The sequence below is a fragment of the Dendropsophus ebraccatus genome, chromosome 2, assembly GCF_027789765.1.
Source record: "Dendropsophus ebraccatus isolate aDenEbr1 chromosome 2, aDenEbr1.pat, whole genome shotgun sequence".
Classification (NCBI taxonomy): Eukaryota; Metazoa; Chordata; class Amphibia; order Anura; family Hylidae; genus Dendropsophus; species Dendropsophus ebraccatus.
The window spans coordinates 70,520,258-70,540,955 of record NC_091455.1 but is presented as its reverse complement, the minus strand read 5'-3'; the positions used below and the strand labels follow the sequence as shown (position 1 = coordinate 70,540,955).

At 39.9% G+C, this 20,698-nt stretch overlaps 1 protein-coding gene across 1 annotated transcript; it reads left to right on the top strand.

Moving 5' to 3' along the window:
- The first annotated feature begins 10,202 nt into the window (after positions 1-10,202).
- Positions 10,203-19,280, top strand: AKAIN1 (A-kinase anchor inhibitor 1). The gene is made up of 2 exons (XM_069960088.1): positions 10,203-10,427; positions 17,681-19,280. The coding sequence occupies exons 1-2, from the start codon at positions 10,412-10,414 to the stop codon at positions 17,869-17,871; spliced, it is 207 nt and encodes a 68-aa protein (XP_069816189.1). The 5' UTR covers positions 10,203-10,411; the 3' UTR covers positions 17,872-19,280.
- The last annotated feature ends 1,418 nt before the right edge of the window (positions 19,281-20,698 follow it).

Genomic DNA, 20,698 nt, shown 5'->3' with positions numbered 1-20,698 from the left:
CAGTGGCAGTCTGCGGGTTGTCTTGTTAAGCAATTGGGCTTGGAGATCCAAGGATTATAAACTGGGCAATAGGTAATTTATTAGTTCCTTGATTATAACTCACCTTTGCTAATTTTAATTGAAAAGGAAGTTCCTAGGTCATAAGCCCATGTAATTAAATCATTTAATTGGTTTTCAACAAGATAATCGTATAATTAGGATAGCCAGATTATAGAAGCTTTGAAAGACCAATAACTGCCTCTTGAATCCTCATCCGTTACTTTACTGTTCCCCTCCTAACAACAGCACAACTATCCAATGCAATGTGTGAGCCATTAAACAGAACCTGTAGTCAGTCCAAATAAATTATAATTACAGATTTGGATGCTCTCATGTCATTGGTATTTTTATTTTCTTGCTATGTCCCCTAGTTGATAAGAATAAGGGTCCATTTACACAGAAAGATTATCTGACAGATTATCTGCCAAAGATTTGAAGCCAAAGCCAGGAACAGACTATAAACAGAGATCAGGTCATAAATTAAAGCCTGAGATTTTTCCTCTTTTCAAATCCATTCCTGGCTTTGGCTTCAAATCTTTGGCAGATTATCTGTCAGATAATCTTTCTGTGTAAATGGACCCTTAGAAGTGTCACTGTTCCCCCTTAAAAGTAGTTTAATAGTGCCACTGTGCCCCATTTGTAGTTTAATTCTGTCACTGCGACCTTATGCAGATTTATAGTGCCTATGTGCCCCCATATATAGATTGATAGTGCCACTGTGCCCCCAAAGAATTTAATAGTGCCACTGTGCTCCCTATGTAGTTTAGTAATGCCACTGTGGCCCCTAAATAGTTTAATAGTGCCACTTTGGCCCCTATTGTGCCACAATTTGAGGATAAGATCAGTAAAAATGCAGAAATAGGCCATGTTCCCACGGATGATCTTCACTGACACTGAATGCGGATGCAGGCGCATCCGCACATGACGGCATCCGAATTTGCCGCTGCACAAAATCCATTGTGTGCACTAACAGGTTCTCCGCGGCCACTATTCATTGAATAGCGGCCACAGAAAACTGACATGTCAGTTTTTTGCGGCACCGCTAGGGATCCCGGCTGGAGTGTATACTATGTTTATACACTCCGGCCGGGATTTCCTTAGCCTGTAGCACAATGTGGGTAAAGGATTAATCAGGGTCATGTTGCAAATCGGCAACAATGGCGGTGATTAATAATTTACTTACGTTGTGTGAACATAGCCATAAACTGTAAAACCTCAATGTGTAAACATAACCTCAGGGGATCTCATAGAGTTAGCAGATGCAGCAGCATGCACAAAGACCTTTGTGGGGAGGGGACTGTAAGCTGCCTGTAAGGGTTTGATAAGTGATTATGACATCTTATTGTTTAAAGGAAATCAACTGATGCATGACCGACCACTTCCTCTGACACATTAAACACTGTGATTTTTTGTGGGTCAGGCTGGTGATCACATAACCAAGTTAAGGTAAAGAAAGGTATGAATGCAACTGCATTGAAATTAAACACATCCACTCTCTGGGGGCAGGGCAATACTCCAAATAACCTTAGTGGAAAGAGCACTAAATTAAAACTGCCCAGGAACAGCACCGAGGATGAAGGTAAGAGACATATCTTTATCCATAGCATCCCATAATAGGGTTTGATAGATTTGTCTAACCTGCTGATAGTTCCCCTTTAAGACCAGTACTAGAGAAATCCTGTAAATTGTTTGCTGTCCTGCCAGAACTATTAGGAGTGTAATATATCCTAGTAAGTATGCTTTGTAATCATTTTAAGATTGTAGTAAAAAGTGTGGTAAAAACTTAGCACAGTAACATATTACATATAGACAACAGGTAATGCTTCAAAGGTCCAAAGCTCAGTGATTATTTTATATACATTTTACATTCGCATGTATGAAAGTTTTTTTTCAATTTTACAAAATTTGAATAGTTTTAAGAAATAGTAGCTTAGAATTTGCTGTATGTTTATACTAGGGAATGAGATTAAATCCTTTAAATGACCACGTGATTTAAAAAAAAACTATTGAATGGTTTGATCGGTTGGAATCTGAGTGTTCAGACCTCCACCGCTTATTAGAACTGAGAAAAACGTGTAGGTGAGTGTTTTTCTCTCTAGCTTTTTCCTACTGCAGGAGATGGATTCTATAAAGAAAATTTATGGAGCCCATCTCCTGCATCAAAACCTAGATTGCAGCCAGGTGTGGTTAGAAGCACTTAGCCGCATGCTTTTGTCAGCTCGATCAATTAGTTGGGGTCTGAACATGTCAAAAGTGTTTTTGAATGACGACCACTTTAAAACATATCCCTTTTGAATTATTATCATAATTATTGTGATGCAGTTAAATGAAGTATTTACAATATTAACTTAATAGAGAACTTCATGCCGCAACTAGTAATCCACTGCAAGAAGGGAGGTCCCGGAAAATAATAAAGAATGTATACTTACCTGTCCCCAGACCCCGCCGTCTTTCTCTGGCCCCCGATCCTACAACATCATGAACCATGCTCAGGAATGCGTGCTCAGTCAGTCAGTAACTGAGGAGGCATACCTTCTGATCGGCTAAGTGGATACTTTCTCCTGGTTTGTGACGTACCAGGAAACCGGGAGGAAATTAATTCAGCAGCTGTGGGAGTGGTGGTGATGTGGAGCTGTGGGGCCATGAAGACAAGTAAGTATAGACTCTTTATTATGTTCTCCCCCCCCACACACACACACACACACCGCCTGCAGTTATTTTTTAGTTGTGGCCAGAAATCTTCTTTAAGGGACTGATGACAGGGCCTCATTGAGGTAAATAAAATGTAGGGGGAAAAAAGATGTCCTTTAATCTGTCCAAAAGCCAAACTGTCAATTTTGGTTAGCACCTAGATGTTTTTTTCTGTCTCTACATAACCTCTGATAACCGTGTATCTTCAACCTTAATTTTTAGCATTTTTGAAAAGAAGTTAACTGCACACAAGAAAGGCTAATGGAGCCACACTCAGAAACAGTCTAGGTTTTCAGCCCTTATCCTTCTTCAGGATGCAGAAGTTGGACTGTTGGTGTTAAAAGTTATCACAACACTTCTCAGGAATGGTCCCAGTATGGATGGTGACAGGCCCAGTGAAGCTGAAGACATATCTGCAAGGCACTGAAGGGTCAGACAAGGTAAGTTAGGGTCCAGGTGTAGGTCATAGGCAACAGCAAGACAGCACCATCTGAAAAGGGTTGTGACAGGAGACATAGCTTTAGGGTGTTAATACAGCTCACAGGGGTCAAGCAAAAGTGGAGTAAGGAGAAACATGCACAGGTCAGACACAGATATCAAGAATACTGCACACCTTTACAATGGAAACAAAGAACCACAATAGGGATAGGAGGACAGGTTTTGGTTGTGTCCACTGTTCCTTTAACTAGTAGAACAAGTGTATGCATTCTACAGGCTAATGCAGGAACTGCAGTGGAGAAGGAAGCTGCAGTATGGTGGCAGTCCACAGGAGATAGTTGGGGCACAGACTGGGAGTCAGTGGGAGGTAAAGTGACAGAAGACAACCACTGGTGATATAAAAGTCAGAAGAGCTATATTTGACAAGTACACATTAAGGCCAGGTTCACACTACGTAAGACACCGGCCATTCTGTGACCTGGCCATGTCACAGAACGGCCGGTGTCAGTGTAGATAATCCCTTCCGGTACTGCAGTACCAGCCAGATGAACTTAATTTCTGTTGAATTGGGATGTGGGCGCATTAAGGTGCGCCCACATCCCAATTCACCATAGCACACAATGGAAAGTGTGGCCGGAGCTGCACTTTCCACTGTGTGAACTGTGAGTGTTGTGCGGCATGACATGTCAATTTTTTCTGCGACCGCTTGGAATCCCGGATGCAGTGTGTACTATGTGTATACATTAAAGCTGTTATTCCATTGAAACAACGGCCATGATTAATAGAAAAGATACATTGTGTGAACATAGCCTTAAAGGGGTTTTCCGATTTTATTATTAATCGTCCACTATCCATAAGATAAGGGACAGATATGTGATTGTGAGGCGTCTGAACTCTGGGCCCCCTGGAGGAGCTACAAGTTGGCATGTAACCTACAGCTTCATTCATTTTCTATGGAGTTGTGCTGGAGAGCCATGTACAGCACTTAGCTCCCTCCTGCAGCTCCATAGAGAATGGTGAAGGCTGGTCACATGCCAACCCATGGCTCCATTCAAGACAAAGCAGTATTGGTGTCGCTCTAGAGATACCCAGAGGTCGGAACTGATAGGGGACAAGTAATTATAAATCGGAAAACCTCTTTAATAATTCTAGGCAGGGAAGGATAAAATGGACAGTTGTAAAAAACAACAACAAAGACATCTGTGCTCAGGTTTCACTAAGAGGCATGTTATTATAGATCACTTATAAAATTAATCTTGTGTCACTAATTATGTAATTATTCTTGAAATATAAGTAGATACTAAAAGACTAAGCATAATAGCTGTAATAATAAATTACAAATAGGTATGAACAATTACCAAATTCCTCTACGTGTACAGTATATGTTAGTAACTCACATAAGAAAATGTGTGTCTGCACATTAATATTTTTCTAACTGATTATAATGAGTAGATAGATTTTTTCTGCTCACATAATTTCTCTGGTATGGCACGGGTGGTGGTTGTGCTTATCTTTTAAATGCATATGCTGTAATATGTTCAACAATTTGTGCTGTCTTTTTTTGTAAACTGTGGCAATACCAGCAGAGGTTTTTACCAGTTGTTACTGCAGGAGTGCGGCCATACCTTTATTTTGAAGGTCCGCTACTCCATTATTGTTAAAACTTTATTTTTCTTCATATGTAAATAAGGCAGTCTGGTTCACTGATGCTGGTCCTATAGCTATTGGTGCAGTTTTCCATACCTGCCTACAGAAATATATGCTCTGGTAGGCCAGCGTCAACAACATGAACACAGGTAAAGAGAAAGAGCAGAGGAGAGAGTGCAGACTAACGTATGAATCCTCACTTCATCAGTCTGTGGTTTGCACATTGTGGTCAGAGAGGACATAGAAACAGAAGATTGTCGGCAAAAATAGACCACTGGGTCCATCTAGTCCGTCCTTTTATTATTTCCATTCTTATTATCTTAGGATAGATATATGTTTATCCCAAGCATGTTCAAATTCTGTTATTGTAGATTTACCAACCATATCTGCTGGAAGTTTGTTCCAAGCATCTACTACTCTTTCAGTAAAGTAAGATTTTCTCATGTTGCTTCTGATCTTTCCCCCAACTAACCTCTTACTGTGTCCTCTTGTTCTTGAGCTGTTTTTTACTAAAAACACTTCCCTCCTGAACCTGTCAGGACAGGCAGATACAGACAGGACAAGAGACAGTGGGCCCTAAAACTGACTCCACCCACTGGCCCTGCCTACTTGCCTCAATCGACCCTAGACAGTCGCGGACAACCACAAAGACGTTCCCTACGCTACGTAAGAGAAACACGGAACAATACGGGCAGACAAGACACAATAAAGAATAGTGGACAAGTCGGGTCAAACCACACGGGCAACGAAGTACAAAATCAGCAAGCAGAACTGATAGTAACAAGTCAGGCGGTGGTCAGTAACGCAAATAGTCAAGCAGCAGGGATTAGGACGGGAATCGCAGGAGAAGTGACGGGGGAGCTGGGACCAGGAAAACACTTAATAGCCAGCGATCTCACACTGGCTTGACCTAAACTTTATACTGGACCAGGAGCCCGGACCAAAGGCTGATTGGTCCGGCCTCCTGAGTCCAGCCACATTGCAGCTGGTGCACTGCAGGCTGAGTGGCTGGGCGAACTGCCACTCAGCCTGAGTGCAATGCGCCTCAGCTGCATGCCTGCCGGCTAACATTCACGTGAGACCACGGCGTCCCCTGTTGCTAGGGACGCCGTCGGGTCTCCGGGATGTCACTCGGCTTCGGCGGGCGGAGCGACGGCGCGCTCCCGAGCCGGCTGCCAGAGCCGAGCTGGAGACAGACGCCGCTGGACCGAGGCGAGGTAAGTTCCTGACAGAACCTTATTTAGTTCATAGTAGATTTTTAGTAGATTATTTTTTTTAAGTCCTGTTAGAATTATTTATTTTAGTCCTGAAGAAATGTCCCTAGGGGGGTATGCGGGATTTGCCCACAGACTTCTATACATTGAATGCAAAGAATATGGTTATATTTTCCTGTTTTGAAACATGTAAAGTATGTCTCTCCTTACACCGTCTTTGCAGTATATATATACTGTAAACATGAAATGGTTCACTTAATGTCAATCTCTTCTTAGACAGCTGTAGATGTATGATATATAGATGTAGTATAGCCAGAAATGATGTGTCTAAGGCTGGGTTCACACTGCGTTTTTGCAATCGTTTTTTTTCATCCATTTTTTGAAGAAAAAAAAAACGGATTAAAAAACGGATTGCAAAAACGGATGCATTTGTGTGCATCCGTTTTAACCCTTTTTTTTAATTGACTTCCATTATAAAAAAAAGGATCAAAACGGATCAGTTTTTTTTTTACGGAGGCAAAAACGTTGCTGACTCTATTTTTCGGTCCGTTAAAAAAACGGATCCGTTAAACGGATTGCAAAAACGTAGTGTGAACCCACCCTAACCTGCATGTTTTTCCATCTCTTTTCTTCCCTCTGCTGATTTGGCAAATGCCCATTTTTCCCCTCTGCTTGCTGAGTGGGTGGGCTCTTTCTCATAGGATGTCAGTGCTTTGCTGCATGCTTGAAACCAATCATATTCTCATATGATCCCTGTCCTACCTTCAAATTGTAATTCTAACCCGCTCCTTCCTGTCTACTTCCGGTCTACAGGATGCTGGGATGTAAAGAAGATGCCATTTTCTCTTAAAGAATATTATTATATCTATATTATATATTATATATTGCAACTTGTTACATGTTACAACTGATGTTGCTACTGATCATAATAATAGAGGAGTCAAGCTCTTTAACCCCTTAGCGACCCATAACGTATCTGATACGTCATGGTGCCGCGGGGGGTGTTCAGAGCGGGGTCCCGCCGGGCCCCGGCTGACATGTGCAGCCGGGCAGTGCCTCTATTAGCCGGTACGGGTCCCGTTGCTGCGCCGGCTAATTAAGGTTTGACAGCTGGTTTGCCAGGTTTGACAGCTGCACTTAGAGGCTTTGATCCGTGCATACCTGGTGTCTAGTGGGACGGATCTCCCCCCCGCTATACGATCGCGGGGGGGGGGATCCGTTCTTCTGCCCGTGCCGGGCCTCAGCGTCGCAATGACGCTGATCCCGGGTCGGCAATAGATTGCTATGGCCTGCAGCGGGCCATAGCAATCTATCACCGATCTTATCGATCTTTGCTGTGTATATACACAGCATTGATCTCTATGAGAGATCAGTGCTGTGTATATACAAGTCCCCCGGGGGACTTCTAGTTAAAGTAAAAATAAAAGTAGAAATGTTTTTTTATTAATAAAAAATCCCCTTCCCTATTAAGTCCAAATCACCCCTCTTTTCCCATTTTATAAATATAAATAAACAAATAAATAAACATATTTGGTATCGCCGTGCATGTAATCACCCGAACTATTAATTAATCACATTCCTGATCTCGCACGGTAAATGGCGTAAGCGCAAAAAATTTCCAAAGTGCAAAATTGCACATTTTTGGTCGCATCAAATCCAGAAAAAATGTAATAAAAAGTGATCGAAAAGTCGCATATGCGCAATCAAGGTACCGATAGAAAGTACATGTCATGGCGCAAAAAATGACACCTCACACAGCCCCATAGACCAAAGGATAAAAGAGCTATAAACATGGGAATAGAGCGATTTTAAGGAACATATATTTGCTAACAATGGTTTGAATTTTTTACAAGCCATCAGATAATATAAAAGTTATACATGTTACATATCGTTGTAATCGTAACAACTTGAGGAACATGAATAACAAGTCAGTTTTACCATGGGGCGAACGGCGTAAATGCAAAACAAAACAAATTCAAAACAAAATCAAAACAAATTCCTTTTTTTTTTTCAATTTGACAGCGCAAATGATTTTTTTCCTGTTTCTCAGCATATATTATGGAAAAATAATGCCTCTCATTGCAAAGTACAATTGGTTTTGCAAAAAAATAAGGGCTCATGTGGGTCTCTAGGTGAAAAAATGCAAGCGCTATGGACTTTTAAACATAAAGTGGAAAAAGCAAAAGTGCAAAAACGAAAATTGGCTTTGACCTTAAGGGGTTAAAGGACAGGGTACTGCAGTGTTGTCCCATTTAGGTGAACATAACATTGCTACAGTATCTTGCATCATGATTGCTTTTACAAGCCAAAGTAAATTTTGAAGAGGCTTCAGTGTTTGCATGAACACCACCCATTCAAACAGCTGATTATGAGGCCACAAGCTGTATCTCTGTCAATATAATATTGATGCCTATCCTGTGAAAATTATATCTGTAGGAACCTACCTATTTCCTTATCATATCTACGACATATGCACTGTATACAGATACTGAAGTGAAGGAGGAATTCTTCAGGAATGATTTAGATGAGAAAATTATAGGGTACCTTTCAGTGTGATTCAATAGGACTCAGAACCAACACCGCGTAGTGATATCCATTGTTACCTGAGGAGCAACTGCACAATGATCAGGTGAGGGAACATCATCACAGTTATCCTTTAACTAATGACCAACCTACAAGTAATGGGACATTTTACACTTGTATAGAAAGCAAATATAAATTCCCTTATTCAATATTATTTTTAAAATGTATTTTAATAATATAGTGTATTAAAAAAGATTTGGATAGTCACTTCCAGATTCTGTGGGGAAATTTCAAAGGCAAAAGTTTTCATTCCCAAAAAATCAGTAGCACAAGTGAATATACATAAAAACTCAATAGCTATGTTCACACACAGTCTTTTCTTTGCCATTTGATGTCCGTCTTTTTGGAACGGCCGTCATTTTGGGGTGATATAATGACTGTTATTTATTATTATGCCCGTTAGTAGTACAACAGTAACGGTCTTCATTAGGAAATAATGGCCGTTAATTGGCCCCAAAATGACAGCCCTTCTAAAAATGGCCAAAAAAAGACGATGTGTGCACATAGCCTATATCTTCATTTGTAACAGGGCATCTTATACATTTTCAGCAGCTTGTGTTTGCATCTTTCCTACCTGGAAACTCTCTGTACGTTTCCAGAAATCTCAGGATCCAAAATAATTATTTAGTGTAAAAACAGTAAACAGGAGAGAAGGAGAAGGAGGACGCTACCACATAACACACAGCATAAGGGGAGGAGGAGTAACAGGGGAAGACATCTGATTGGCTCTGAGCACTCTACACAGCTCTTATATCACACCAGGAAGAGCACAGACTGCTCAGTCAGCATGCATGGGAAAGGAATAAGCATTCACAGATATCAGCAAACACCCACATTATAAAGGTTACACACATTTCTGGCTACACAACATACAAAACTACTGATTTGTTTGTTGTTTTTTGTTTGTTTTGTTGCCTTTTTTTGGTATAGAGGTATTTTCTAAATTCCAATTTGCTATCATGCCAGCACCATAATGATAATAATTAATAGTAATATATGTTGCTTCTGAAAAATGGTAAAATGCCAACACTACGATACTCTGTTGATTTCAATTTTAGATTAAATTCTGCCAGGCAGCTTAACCTTGCATTTACCCACCTATAATCCATTACTACTGATATCGGTTACATTGAGGAATGGTAGTTTATGAAACTGTCTATTCTGTCTAAAACAGAGCTTTGGTTTAATGACACCACGTTTGCTAAAATAATAGAAAAAGGAAAGATAAAATGCAGAAAAGTATCATATGCGTGTAGATTAATTATACAAGTATGACATTCCAGTTCTTTAGATGACTGCCAGACTAAAGGTCAGTGCACCGCACCCAGTAATTGCATATTAATAGTTAATATCCTCATTCTGTACATACATCTGATAATGAATGTTTAGTCAACCTAGAGTGTTAAGCCTTTAAATGTCACACTTTGCTCATAGAATTCTGGTGCCATGGTATAATTAGAAACAATTAACCAGCATGCCTACTGAGGTATCACAGCACTCAACGTAAGCTCGATTTACAACGTAATCTTCTTCATCACCCTTCGTCATTCACAGGAGATGTGAGGTCTGTGTCTATGTAATGTGATGGTGCTGATTGCTTCAGTAAGCGTTCCCCAGAGCACAGTGAATCAGGGAAGTGCTGGAGCAGGCTGAGCAATAGAGGTGTAACTGGATTTCTGGGAACTATCCGAGGTGCTGAAAGTCACTTCTCGCTACCAGAGCTTCCCCTCCTCCCTGATACCCTTGTGAAGGTCTCCTTTCCTCCACAGTCTCTGGCTTCCAAGCGGATAGTAGTAACCATGGTCTATTCTCCAGGTAAAATGCATTTTCATTGTGGCCTTTGCATTTCTGCTTTCCGTTTTAGTGCCCCAGTAAAGGAACGAGGCAGCGAAAGGCAGATGGAAGCGAAGAAGGGGAGTTAACCTTCTGCAGACTAGAAGCTATGGGCTTGTGATCTTCTAGACTCCCAGTAGAGGGAGGAGAGTACATCAGAAAAACAAAACAAGAAGCCTTGCAATATCAGGGAAAGAAAGACTGGGACTGCCGCTGAGGAAAGCTATCTCTTGCCTGCTCACCAATGTATAGGAGTAAGTCTACCACTGGCTATGCTATGAAATCGTGTCAATATTATGCGAAAAATGCCTAGAGACAGCAGCTTATAATGAAGATTAATTGTTTTTTTTTAACAATGCTTTATAGTACTACATACAGAGCTGAGTTTCTCATTTAACTCTTTGAGGTTACCTTGTCTCTAAGAGAATGCCATAGGTCACACTAAGTTACAACTCATGACAGTGTCGGTTTTGCTACAATGATAGGTCAGTATGTTATATCCTTGACCTAATAACCCGCACAAAAGAGAGATTGCATTACCGTTGAATACAGTTATTTTAGGGGTTATATTATAAACACAATAAGCCCAGTAAGTAGGTAAATTTGCATTCTAGTTGGTATAAAAGTAAGATCAAATCTTATGCAAAACACCATTGCTGTTAAACTTAAGTGCTTTGCTGGCATTTAGTCTAATAGTTTGCTGCCAGTGTTAGATCAGTAGGTTTGTTAAGTAGCCTTTATTGATGGTAAGAAACAACTTTGTTCCCGTAAATTTGCTATCTATAGATCTCAAGGTCTTAATCAACATTAATTGTATAGTGTTGTTCGTTTGCCATCATTTTTTAGATGGAAACTGTTTACAAGTAAATGTCTTCAGTATTCTACTACTTCCCACAGTGACTATGTAATCCGTCTTATCTGGAAGCCCAGATGTTTCTCACTATCAAGCATAGCAATTGTGCTTACGTCTGAGAGAGTGTGTTTTTGCACTGAAACAGAAAACTACATGTGGAATATAATACCTATACATATGGTGCTGCATAAATTACTTTTTAATATGCACTCACAGTAATAATAAAAGGACAGCTCAGAAGTAAATTGCTACATTGGCTGTCCCAGACTGCATATTATGTGATGGGATTACACACTTATAGCCATAACTTTAAAACTATTCACAGGTGGAGTGGATAATGATTATCTTGTGACGATGGCCTCTGTGAAGGAGTGGAGTATATTAAGTGTGAAGTGAAGAGTTAGATCTTGAAATGATTGTGTTAAAAGGAGAGAAAATGGGCAAATGTAAAGTTCTGGATATACAGTGGTTAGTACGTACCAGAATTGTTTCAAGGAAGTTCTGGCCACAGTTTGTTGATACGCATGACAAATTGTAGTTCACCTATCACTTATATCAACCATAAATATCAGACCCTAAAATGAGCTGTAAATGCAAACATATTAACCTACAAAAACCACAGGTCACTTATAGAGATGTACATATACTTTATTTAAAAACATAGCAATACCAATTGAACAGAGCAGAGTATGGTTAATATAAAATATAGCAGTCATGAGGTCAGGTATTATGACAGAATTGCTATGCTAGGTGGAAAATATACAAGATATTCCTGTCATTATAGCAATAAGTATCTATCAAGGATGGCAGAATAATAAAGTGTAAGCACATCAAACAATGGAAATAGGTGTCAGATGGATAACTACATAAAATACAGCTACATGAAAAATAGCAAGACTATAGCCATACAAAACGTACCATGGATGCTGCACCCCAATGCATTTTTGCTAGTTTTTTTCCTTGGGAGGGGGGGGGGGCATTAGTCTACCTGAGCTTGTCCCTTAGAAGAGTTCCTGTTGCACTAACTTCTAAAAAAGTTGGGGCTGGCTATGAAAAAAAAAAAAATGTCAGAACACACAGTGCATAACAGCTTGCTTTGTACTTGCAGACTGGTTAGAGTTTCACTGCTGACCCCTGTTCACTGCTGAAAGAGTCTATGATGGGCTCATGAGCTTCAACACCGGACCATAAAGCAAAGAACGATGGTGGCCTGGTCTGACACATCACATTTTCTTTTACATCATGTGGATATCCAGGCGTGTCTGCGTTGCTTAGCTAGGGAAGAGATGGCACCAGGGTGCCCTATGGGATGAAGTCAAACTGGTGGAGGCAGTGTAATACTCTGGGCAACATTCTGCTGGGAAATTTGGGGTATTGGCATTTACATGGATGTTTGTTTGCCACATACTACTTACATAAACACTGTGGCATGTCAAGTACACCACTTCATGGTAAAGGTATTCCTTTTTAACAGGACGATGCGTCTGATCAGGCATCTGTAGGAAGTGGTGTAAAAAGCATGCGTACCTTGCATCTTACAGAACCAGGAACCACAGAATACCTTTACTGGTTTCCCAGAATTTATGCCTAAATATGTCAAAGTTATTTGGTGGTATGGGGGGGGGGCATGGTAGTCCCAAAAATCTAGGCGAGCTCCAAACTGCATTAGATTATGCAGATAAATTGTAATAAATTTAAAGACCAGGCCTCTTTCTCCAAAGACACATCCTATTTCCTGCCCACTTTAAAAATTGCACAAACCTTTTGCCACTTTCCACCCGGAGCAGCCTTTTATAAATTCCTTCCTATGTGTACAAACTATGTAACAATGTCTGATAGTAAAGAAACAAAACCGGATAATTACTGGATAACTGCATAATTAATACATGAGCAAACACCTTCACAATTTAGTATAATATCTTTCACCTAAGCTTTTTGGCAGACCAGTAAACCCCTTCTAGGATATTTCCCAGGGGTGTAATTTGGCTGGTTCTCTCCAGTTCTCCCAAAGCAGTTATTAAAGTAGCAGATGATTTGGGTTACTAGGGAAAAGAGAAGTCTTTCCTCTGTTCAAGTGTAGCCATGTCCTTTGGATCCACATAGATAAAAAAAATAAGTGACTGGCAATGTATAGAAGCCATCTGCACAATAAACTATTGGGAAACAATGCATTAAAATGAACCTGTCGTCACTTTCATGCTGTCTGAAATACAAGTTATTGCGGTTGTCCCTATAAGCTTCTCCATGCCCCACCAGCCTTGATTCATAGGTCTCTTCCCGTATGTATATAGAGAAATCTATCAATCATGGACAGAGGAGTGGGCAAAATCCAAAAGGGACCACCCTAACGGCTTGTGTTTCAGGCAGCATAAAAGTTATGACATGTTCTTTTTAAGATTAATTGAGGGGGCACAATGTATTCACATTAACTGCGTAATAAAGTGCATTAAAAACAGTAATGGAAAAATGCACCTGGCTAGATAGGACTAATCTCGAGCATGCTCAGGTTCCTTTTAAATCTGAGCGTTTGATTACCAGTGCCTGCAGAAGTTGGATGCAGCCCTAGGAAGTCCTGGAAAAAATGGATACAGCCTATGGCTTCTGCAGCCACCGGTAATCAAATTCCGCACGCTAAGGTTTGGACAAATCCAAGATTCAATCATCTCTAACTTATGATTGTAGGCATACTTTTTTTCAATCTTCATAGCCCTTTTTAGTGCTGAGATATGTCTTTTTATTTATATATAAAGAGTTTCAAAAGCCCAGGTACGTCCAGACCATGCCTGGAACCATGCCCTTATTTACACCTCTATTTTCACCCCTATTTTCTTGCTGCCCGATGCACTTTAAGGCTGGGTTCACACTACATATATTTCAGTCAGTATTGTGGTCCTCATATTGCAACCAAAACCAGGAGTGGATTAAAACACAGAAAGGCTCTGTCCACACAATGGTGAAATTGAGTGGATGGCCGCCATTTAATGGCAAATATTTGCTGTTATTTTAAAACAATGGCTGTTATATTGAAATAATGGCAGTTATTTACTGTTATATGGCGGCCATCCACTCAATTTCAACATTATGTGGACAGAGCCTTTCTGTGTTTTTAATCCACTCCTGGTTTTGGTTGCAATATGAGGACCACAATACTGACTGAAATATACATAGTGTGAACCCAGCCTAAATGAGTTGTTGCTAATGTCTTGATATCAGATCTCAAAGGACATCCCATGCTTCGAAGTTTCACAGCTGTTTTGGTGTCATAAGTGATCATTACCTGATCAGACACATCTTTGCTACATTTAGAACATGCAGTTTGGATGCTATAATGTTTCCTCTTAGTTGGTTACTCACATAATGTTTGTGCCCTTCTTTCTGTATTATGCCTGGTTTTATTTTTGTCATTTCTTTTTTAAGACCTTTTTATTTTTATCATAGTGAATAAAATGTAAAAAAGTAACTAAAATAAGCGTTTATGTTGTTTTATGGATAGCACAAAATGTTGCTAAAATGCTTATGTAAATAGTGTCCCCTTCTTTCCCTCAAAAAAATTAATTGTTTCCATCACCTACTGTATCATCAGGGAATGTTGTGATCCTGTTCTTTCTCTAGCCAGCTGTATAATAGCAGTGTTACCTTTCATTGTAATCCTGCCTGTGATAATGAGATAACTGCTTAGAAACAACAGAACAGGATGTGCCAGTCTTTTGTAAAGCTCAGTAGCCAGTTTCAAAAATGGCAAGACTATAGGGTTTCTTTAAGTATAGATGTCGACATGGAAAATTTGAAAAACACTATGTATGTGCCTTCTTATGGCAATCACTTATGGTACTGCTCATATATTTTTAAAGTTCATGCTGTAACCAGCAGGATTAGAGGTTTTACTAATCTTGATAATTGAGCCACCTAGATGACATGGGTAATAGTGGCCACAGCATCAAAATGGTTTCAGAAAGCTTAGATAAGATGGTGGGATGCCTATAAATTCCTTGGCAGCTGGGGCCCAATGAAAGCTCCTAGTACTATCATTTAAGACTAAGGGGCAGATGCATCACGGTCTGCTTCTAGTGCAGACTGTCAGAGAGTCACAACTTTTTCCCCCTTGCTCAAAAATTGTGCAGCTCTTTAAAGGGGAGGTTCAGGCAAAATAATTTTAAGATATGTTATTGCCCAAGAAAAGTTATCAAAAATTACTAATAGACACTTAATATTATTATTATTATTATTATTATTATTATTATTATTATTATTATTATGGGAAACACAACAATAGTGCATTTTCTCTGCACTTACTACAGCATGGCGTGTTTAGGTCTCTGTAAAGTTGGTGATGTCACGGCACATAACCGCGACACCTGCTGCAGCTGTGGGACAGACTGGAGCAGCAGGAGTCGGCAGTTTATGTGACGTGACATCCCCTGTAAGTTTTGCACTTGTTCACCATGTGGGTGGGGAGGCGCGTGACCTCTCGTGCGCAGAATTAATTAACATTTTCACCTTAACTAGGCAAAAATTGGTTTGAAGCTAGCATAGATTTTCTAGCCTGCGGCGCAGCAGACTGATGTGCTGAATTTATCAAGAGACATGCGCCTCTTGATAAATGCAGCAGAGCAAATAGGGGGAACATACTTAAAATTAAAGTGGCACAAAAATGTTTGCATCTGCCACTATGTCTTTCAATTGAAAAAAAAAAAAACTACTAAAAAAAAAAACCTGGGCCACCAAAGGACCTCAGTGAGATCGATTCCCCCAGTGGGCTCTGAAATGATAATAAGGCAAGTCCACAAAGGGCCTATGGAGATCAGAGAAAAAACATTCTCTTATGGAACAGATCTACTTAAATGGTAGCTGCAGGAGTTACAACATAAAAAAAAAAAAGCTCAGGCTAAAGCTTCTGACCCTGCCCCCTATATACATCTTATGTGCAAGGACATCATTAAAATAAAGTATATTAGCAGCACTTTGTGTCCTTTTTCTAATTATATTTGTCCCTGAAATTAAGGGTTATTCTGGCAACTTGGGCATACATTATGCAATCTTTTTTTCCTGTATCCTGACTAGAGATAAGCGAACCGGGTTCGGGTTCGAGACGATCCGAACCCGAACTTTCGGCATTTGAGTAGTGGTGGCTGCTTAACTTGGATAAAGCTCTAAGGTTGTCTGGAAAACCTGGATACAGCCAATGACTATATCCATGATTTCCACATAGCCTTAGGGCTTTATCCAAGTTCAGCAGCCACCGCTAATCAAATGCCGAAAGTTCGGGTTGGGGTAGACTCGAGCATGTTTAAGGTTCGCTCATCTCTAATCCTGACATATACTAGTGATGTACCCCAAAAACATAATGTGAATGGAGCTTAAGAAGAAGAATATGGTAATGTTCATTATACTTTGAGGTTTTGACTGGCAGAGAATTGTCTTTAAAGGGGTAGTGCAGCGCTAAACAATTATTCACTAATTAACACACATTACAAAGTTATACAACTTTGTAATATATGTTATGTTAGTGAATAGCCCCCTTCCCCGTGTTTCCCCCCACCCACGCCACCCCTGGAAGTGTAGTGCTCTATACTCACTGGATCCGTGTCGACCCCCGTCCGCCATCTTGTGACAATGATGTAATCTTCGGGCGGCGGACTGGGGTCAACACGGATCAGGTCGGACCAGTTTGGATCACATTTTGAAATGCGGTCCTGGACAATGATAGGCCTCATTCAATAGGGCTAATTAACAATCTCCATATTCCTAAGGAACATACTTGAATAAGTGACTTGTCTAGTGCACTAAAATTCACAGTGGGAACAGAAGTGAGTATTTCCATTGGAAACAAAATTACACAATATTGTTATTAATAATCACTTGGTCACTAGTGGGTAAACTGCTTATACTGTATGGTCTTAGCATTTAGAGCCACTTTCTGGTCCTAAAAGATGTTTGTCTATCACATAGTATATCCTTTCCTAAAAGACAACTTATTTTTAACATATTGATGATGTATGCCACTGTTTTCCAATACATCCTATAATTTTTTAATTTCTGGATGTATACCTGTCTTGCATGTCTTACCATGTCTTGCATGAGCAGCTCAGTGATTTTAATGGGCAGTATGAATGCTTAGTTTTCCTTGTTGTGAAACACTACAGATTACAACTCATTTCTGGACCCTAGTAAGAGAACACCATGTTAGCTCATTTTGGGGTAACTTTTCTAAGAAAAATTTATTGCAAAGAACAGTCCATGCCTTCTATTTCACTGCTGTCTGCCCTGAAGTCTCCTTAAAGGGCTGACATTGAGCTCAAAAGCTATTTGTATTACATCATTTATATTTAATTATGTTCTTTTTAAATCTTTTTCCACTAACCTCTGAATATTTCTGTCCTAGGAGAGAAACTTGGAAAAGGACCGGAAGAAGTAAAGCTACAAAATGCCAGTAAACAGATTGTAGAAACTGTAATCTTACAAGCAGTCCAGCAAATATCTGAAGAAGACAAGAAAGAAGAAAATAAACAATATAGAAGTGTGGGTCAAACCGTAGCAACAAGAAGAGTCAACACGAGTCATGAAAAGAAGTAGATGAGCATGGTCGTGTCTCAAAGGCTGGCATGTGCCAACATCAGAGAAGCTTGCCTTTTCCTTAGTTACAGAAGCACTTGCAGAGCAATTGTACCCTCCAGCAAACCAAAGCAGTATTTGAATTTCATAGTTAAAAGCAGAACTCTGCTGCAAAACATTTGCTCTGTGTATATACGAAGAACAACTCCCTGATGACTTTATCAAATGAAATCGCTTTAGTATCAAGATCATGAGCTCTAGTTTGATATGGAAGACTTTTCTAGCAAACATCTATGTTATACAACAAGTTTCAGACTTTTTCATATCAAATTTGCATTTCTATAATTTGAAATTTGTCACTGTAAGGGTACGGCCAAACATGGCATATTTGCAGCAGAATTCCTATGTGGAATTTTTAGAAAATCTGCAGCATTGTCAGTGACAAGAATTCTGCCTAATTTACCAAAATATGCATGATATTGGCTTTGTTGACACGCTATCAAAATTGCTGTATTTTCCGGCATATAAGATGACTTTTTAACCCCTAAAAATCATCTCAGAAGTCAAGGGTCGTCTTAAATCCCGGGTATGTTGCCGCATATAGTTTTGGAGCTCAAAAATGTCCGCATACCCATCATATGCGGCGACCAATATAAAAAAACAAACACTCCCCTGTGACCCCGAAGCCTCTGTCATTCTCCCAAAGCTCTCCCAGCAGCCGAGCGATGAGACGCTCGGCTGCCCAGGAGAACTTAGGGGACTTCCAGCGCAGACAGTGTGCATCACACTGCCTGTGGCCGGAACAGGATAGGAGACGCGTGGCTGCTTTTTTTTCCTAACCGCAGCAGGGCTCCAGCTAGTAAACTGCTGCGGTCGGGCAGGGGTAAACATTTTCCGGCATATAAGCAAACCCCTAACAATCTTCTTGAAAGTCAGGGGTCATCTTATACACGCCGGCCTTATACGCCGGAAAATACATCATGACGAATACCGTCTGTTGATTTAAAATAATGGCCAATATTTGCTGTTATTTTGACAGTGTGTGAACATAGCCTCTATGTGGAGTTGCCAGTTTGGATAACCTATGGAGGTGCTACATATTTTTAGCTGCAGTGTACACACTACATGTTTCCATACCCTAGCAATGTGTTGCAGAAGTGTATAGTTTAGACAATCAAAGTATTTTTGTTTATTCAATGTCAAAACTGAGACTTTTTTAACTTTTGCACATTAAGTGTGATTTTTATTTGTCTTCCACATTTCATTTCATTGGCACAAAGCTCATATAGAAATAAAATGATATATCATGTTTTCATCTCAAAAACTCTTCAGGGCGAATCAGTAGCTTGCACAATGAAAATGAGCTTAAAAGAGACAAATGCCTTCTGTCAATGTCATTGGAATAATAATAAATGCTAGCTTATAAATGACATTTGCCTGTAACCTGATTGCACACACATTTTCTTTTTTATCTCTTCCCTTTACCAACCTTTTTTTGAGAAATATTCAGTAAAAGTAAAAGGGTATTTCGCATTAGTCACAAAAAAAGGCATCAATGTCTATGTGAGAGTTCTATCTGGTATCCTCCTAACCTATTTGCTATTGTCTAGCAGCGGCTACATCTAGACACTATGCTTTTTTAAAGTTACTTTTAATTGTGGTATGGATTTTGAATGCCAGTGATGCCCATGGGCCTGTACTGGAAACAAAGCTTGACAAGCACTGTGGCAAAGAGCCTACTGTACGTATGTGTTGCTGAATATGACATATATATTAATTATACTTTGGAAAAATTGTAATATTTGCTTTCTTGGACCAATGAGGTAGTCATTCCAAATATACTTGCCAAACCTAACCAAAACTCCCCATTTTTCTCAAACTGCATGTGCTCTTTATATGTTTGTATATTCCAACTTATATGCAATTCATGTTTACCTCTTACAGTTACTTTACCTATGCCCTCCATAATTATGTCATATCAGTAGTAGAGACAGAGAAATAGAAAAACAGAATGACAGAATTCTGGGGATTTTGTAATTCTAGTTACTAAACTTAAAGGAGAACTCCAGCCAAGTATAAAAATATATGGAGGGCAGGGCATTGTGGGAACATAACAATCAATGGATACTTACCCATTCTCCATGCCCCCACAGGGGCATTGCCGTCTCTGTCAGCCTTCGGTCTCCTGTTTCCCTCAGCTTCCTCTGTCCTTTAATTCCATATGGAATTTCCTGCTCAGTCAGTCAGTAACTACAGAGGTTCCTGCCTCTGTCACTGACTAAGCGGCATTTGTGTACAGGGCTGTGATGTCACAAGACTGGGAGATCCAGGAGACCAGCAGTGGACCATGAGCAGTGATGCTGAGCCTGCAGGTGCAAAGGATGGGTAAGTATCCCTTGATTGTTATGTTTTCACCACTCGTGCCCACAATACATTTGCTCGGAGTACCCCTTTAATACATCGCTGTTATATCCATGCCTCCTTCCAACTTACTAATACCTGAAGTCTCTGTCAAATATAGTTGGCTGCTGAATTAGACTTAGGTGCTGTATTATTTCTGTGGGTACAGCAGAATCAGCAGGTTTTACTGTGATGTATGGAGACATACAGTTATGGTATGTGCTTTCAAATAATTACTGTTTATGTTGATGTATAGGCTGTTTGTAAATAGAACCAGGGAAATGGGGGTAAATAAACTGCTAATTTATATGAACTAAGTATTTTCTTTTTTTGGAGGAAATGTGACACCATGGTGCAGAATGAATTGAAATTGGATAACTTTCAAATTGAATCCACATAAGAATGGAAAAATCAAGTGATCTGAGTGACTTTGCACAAGGCCTCGTCT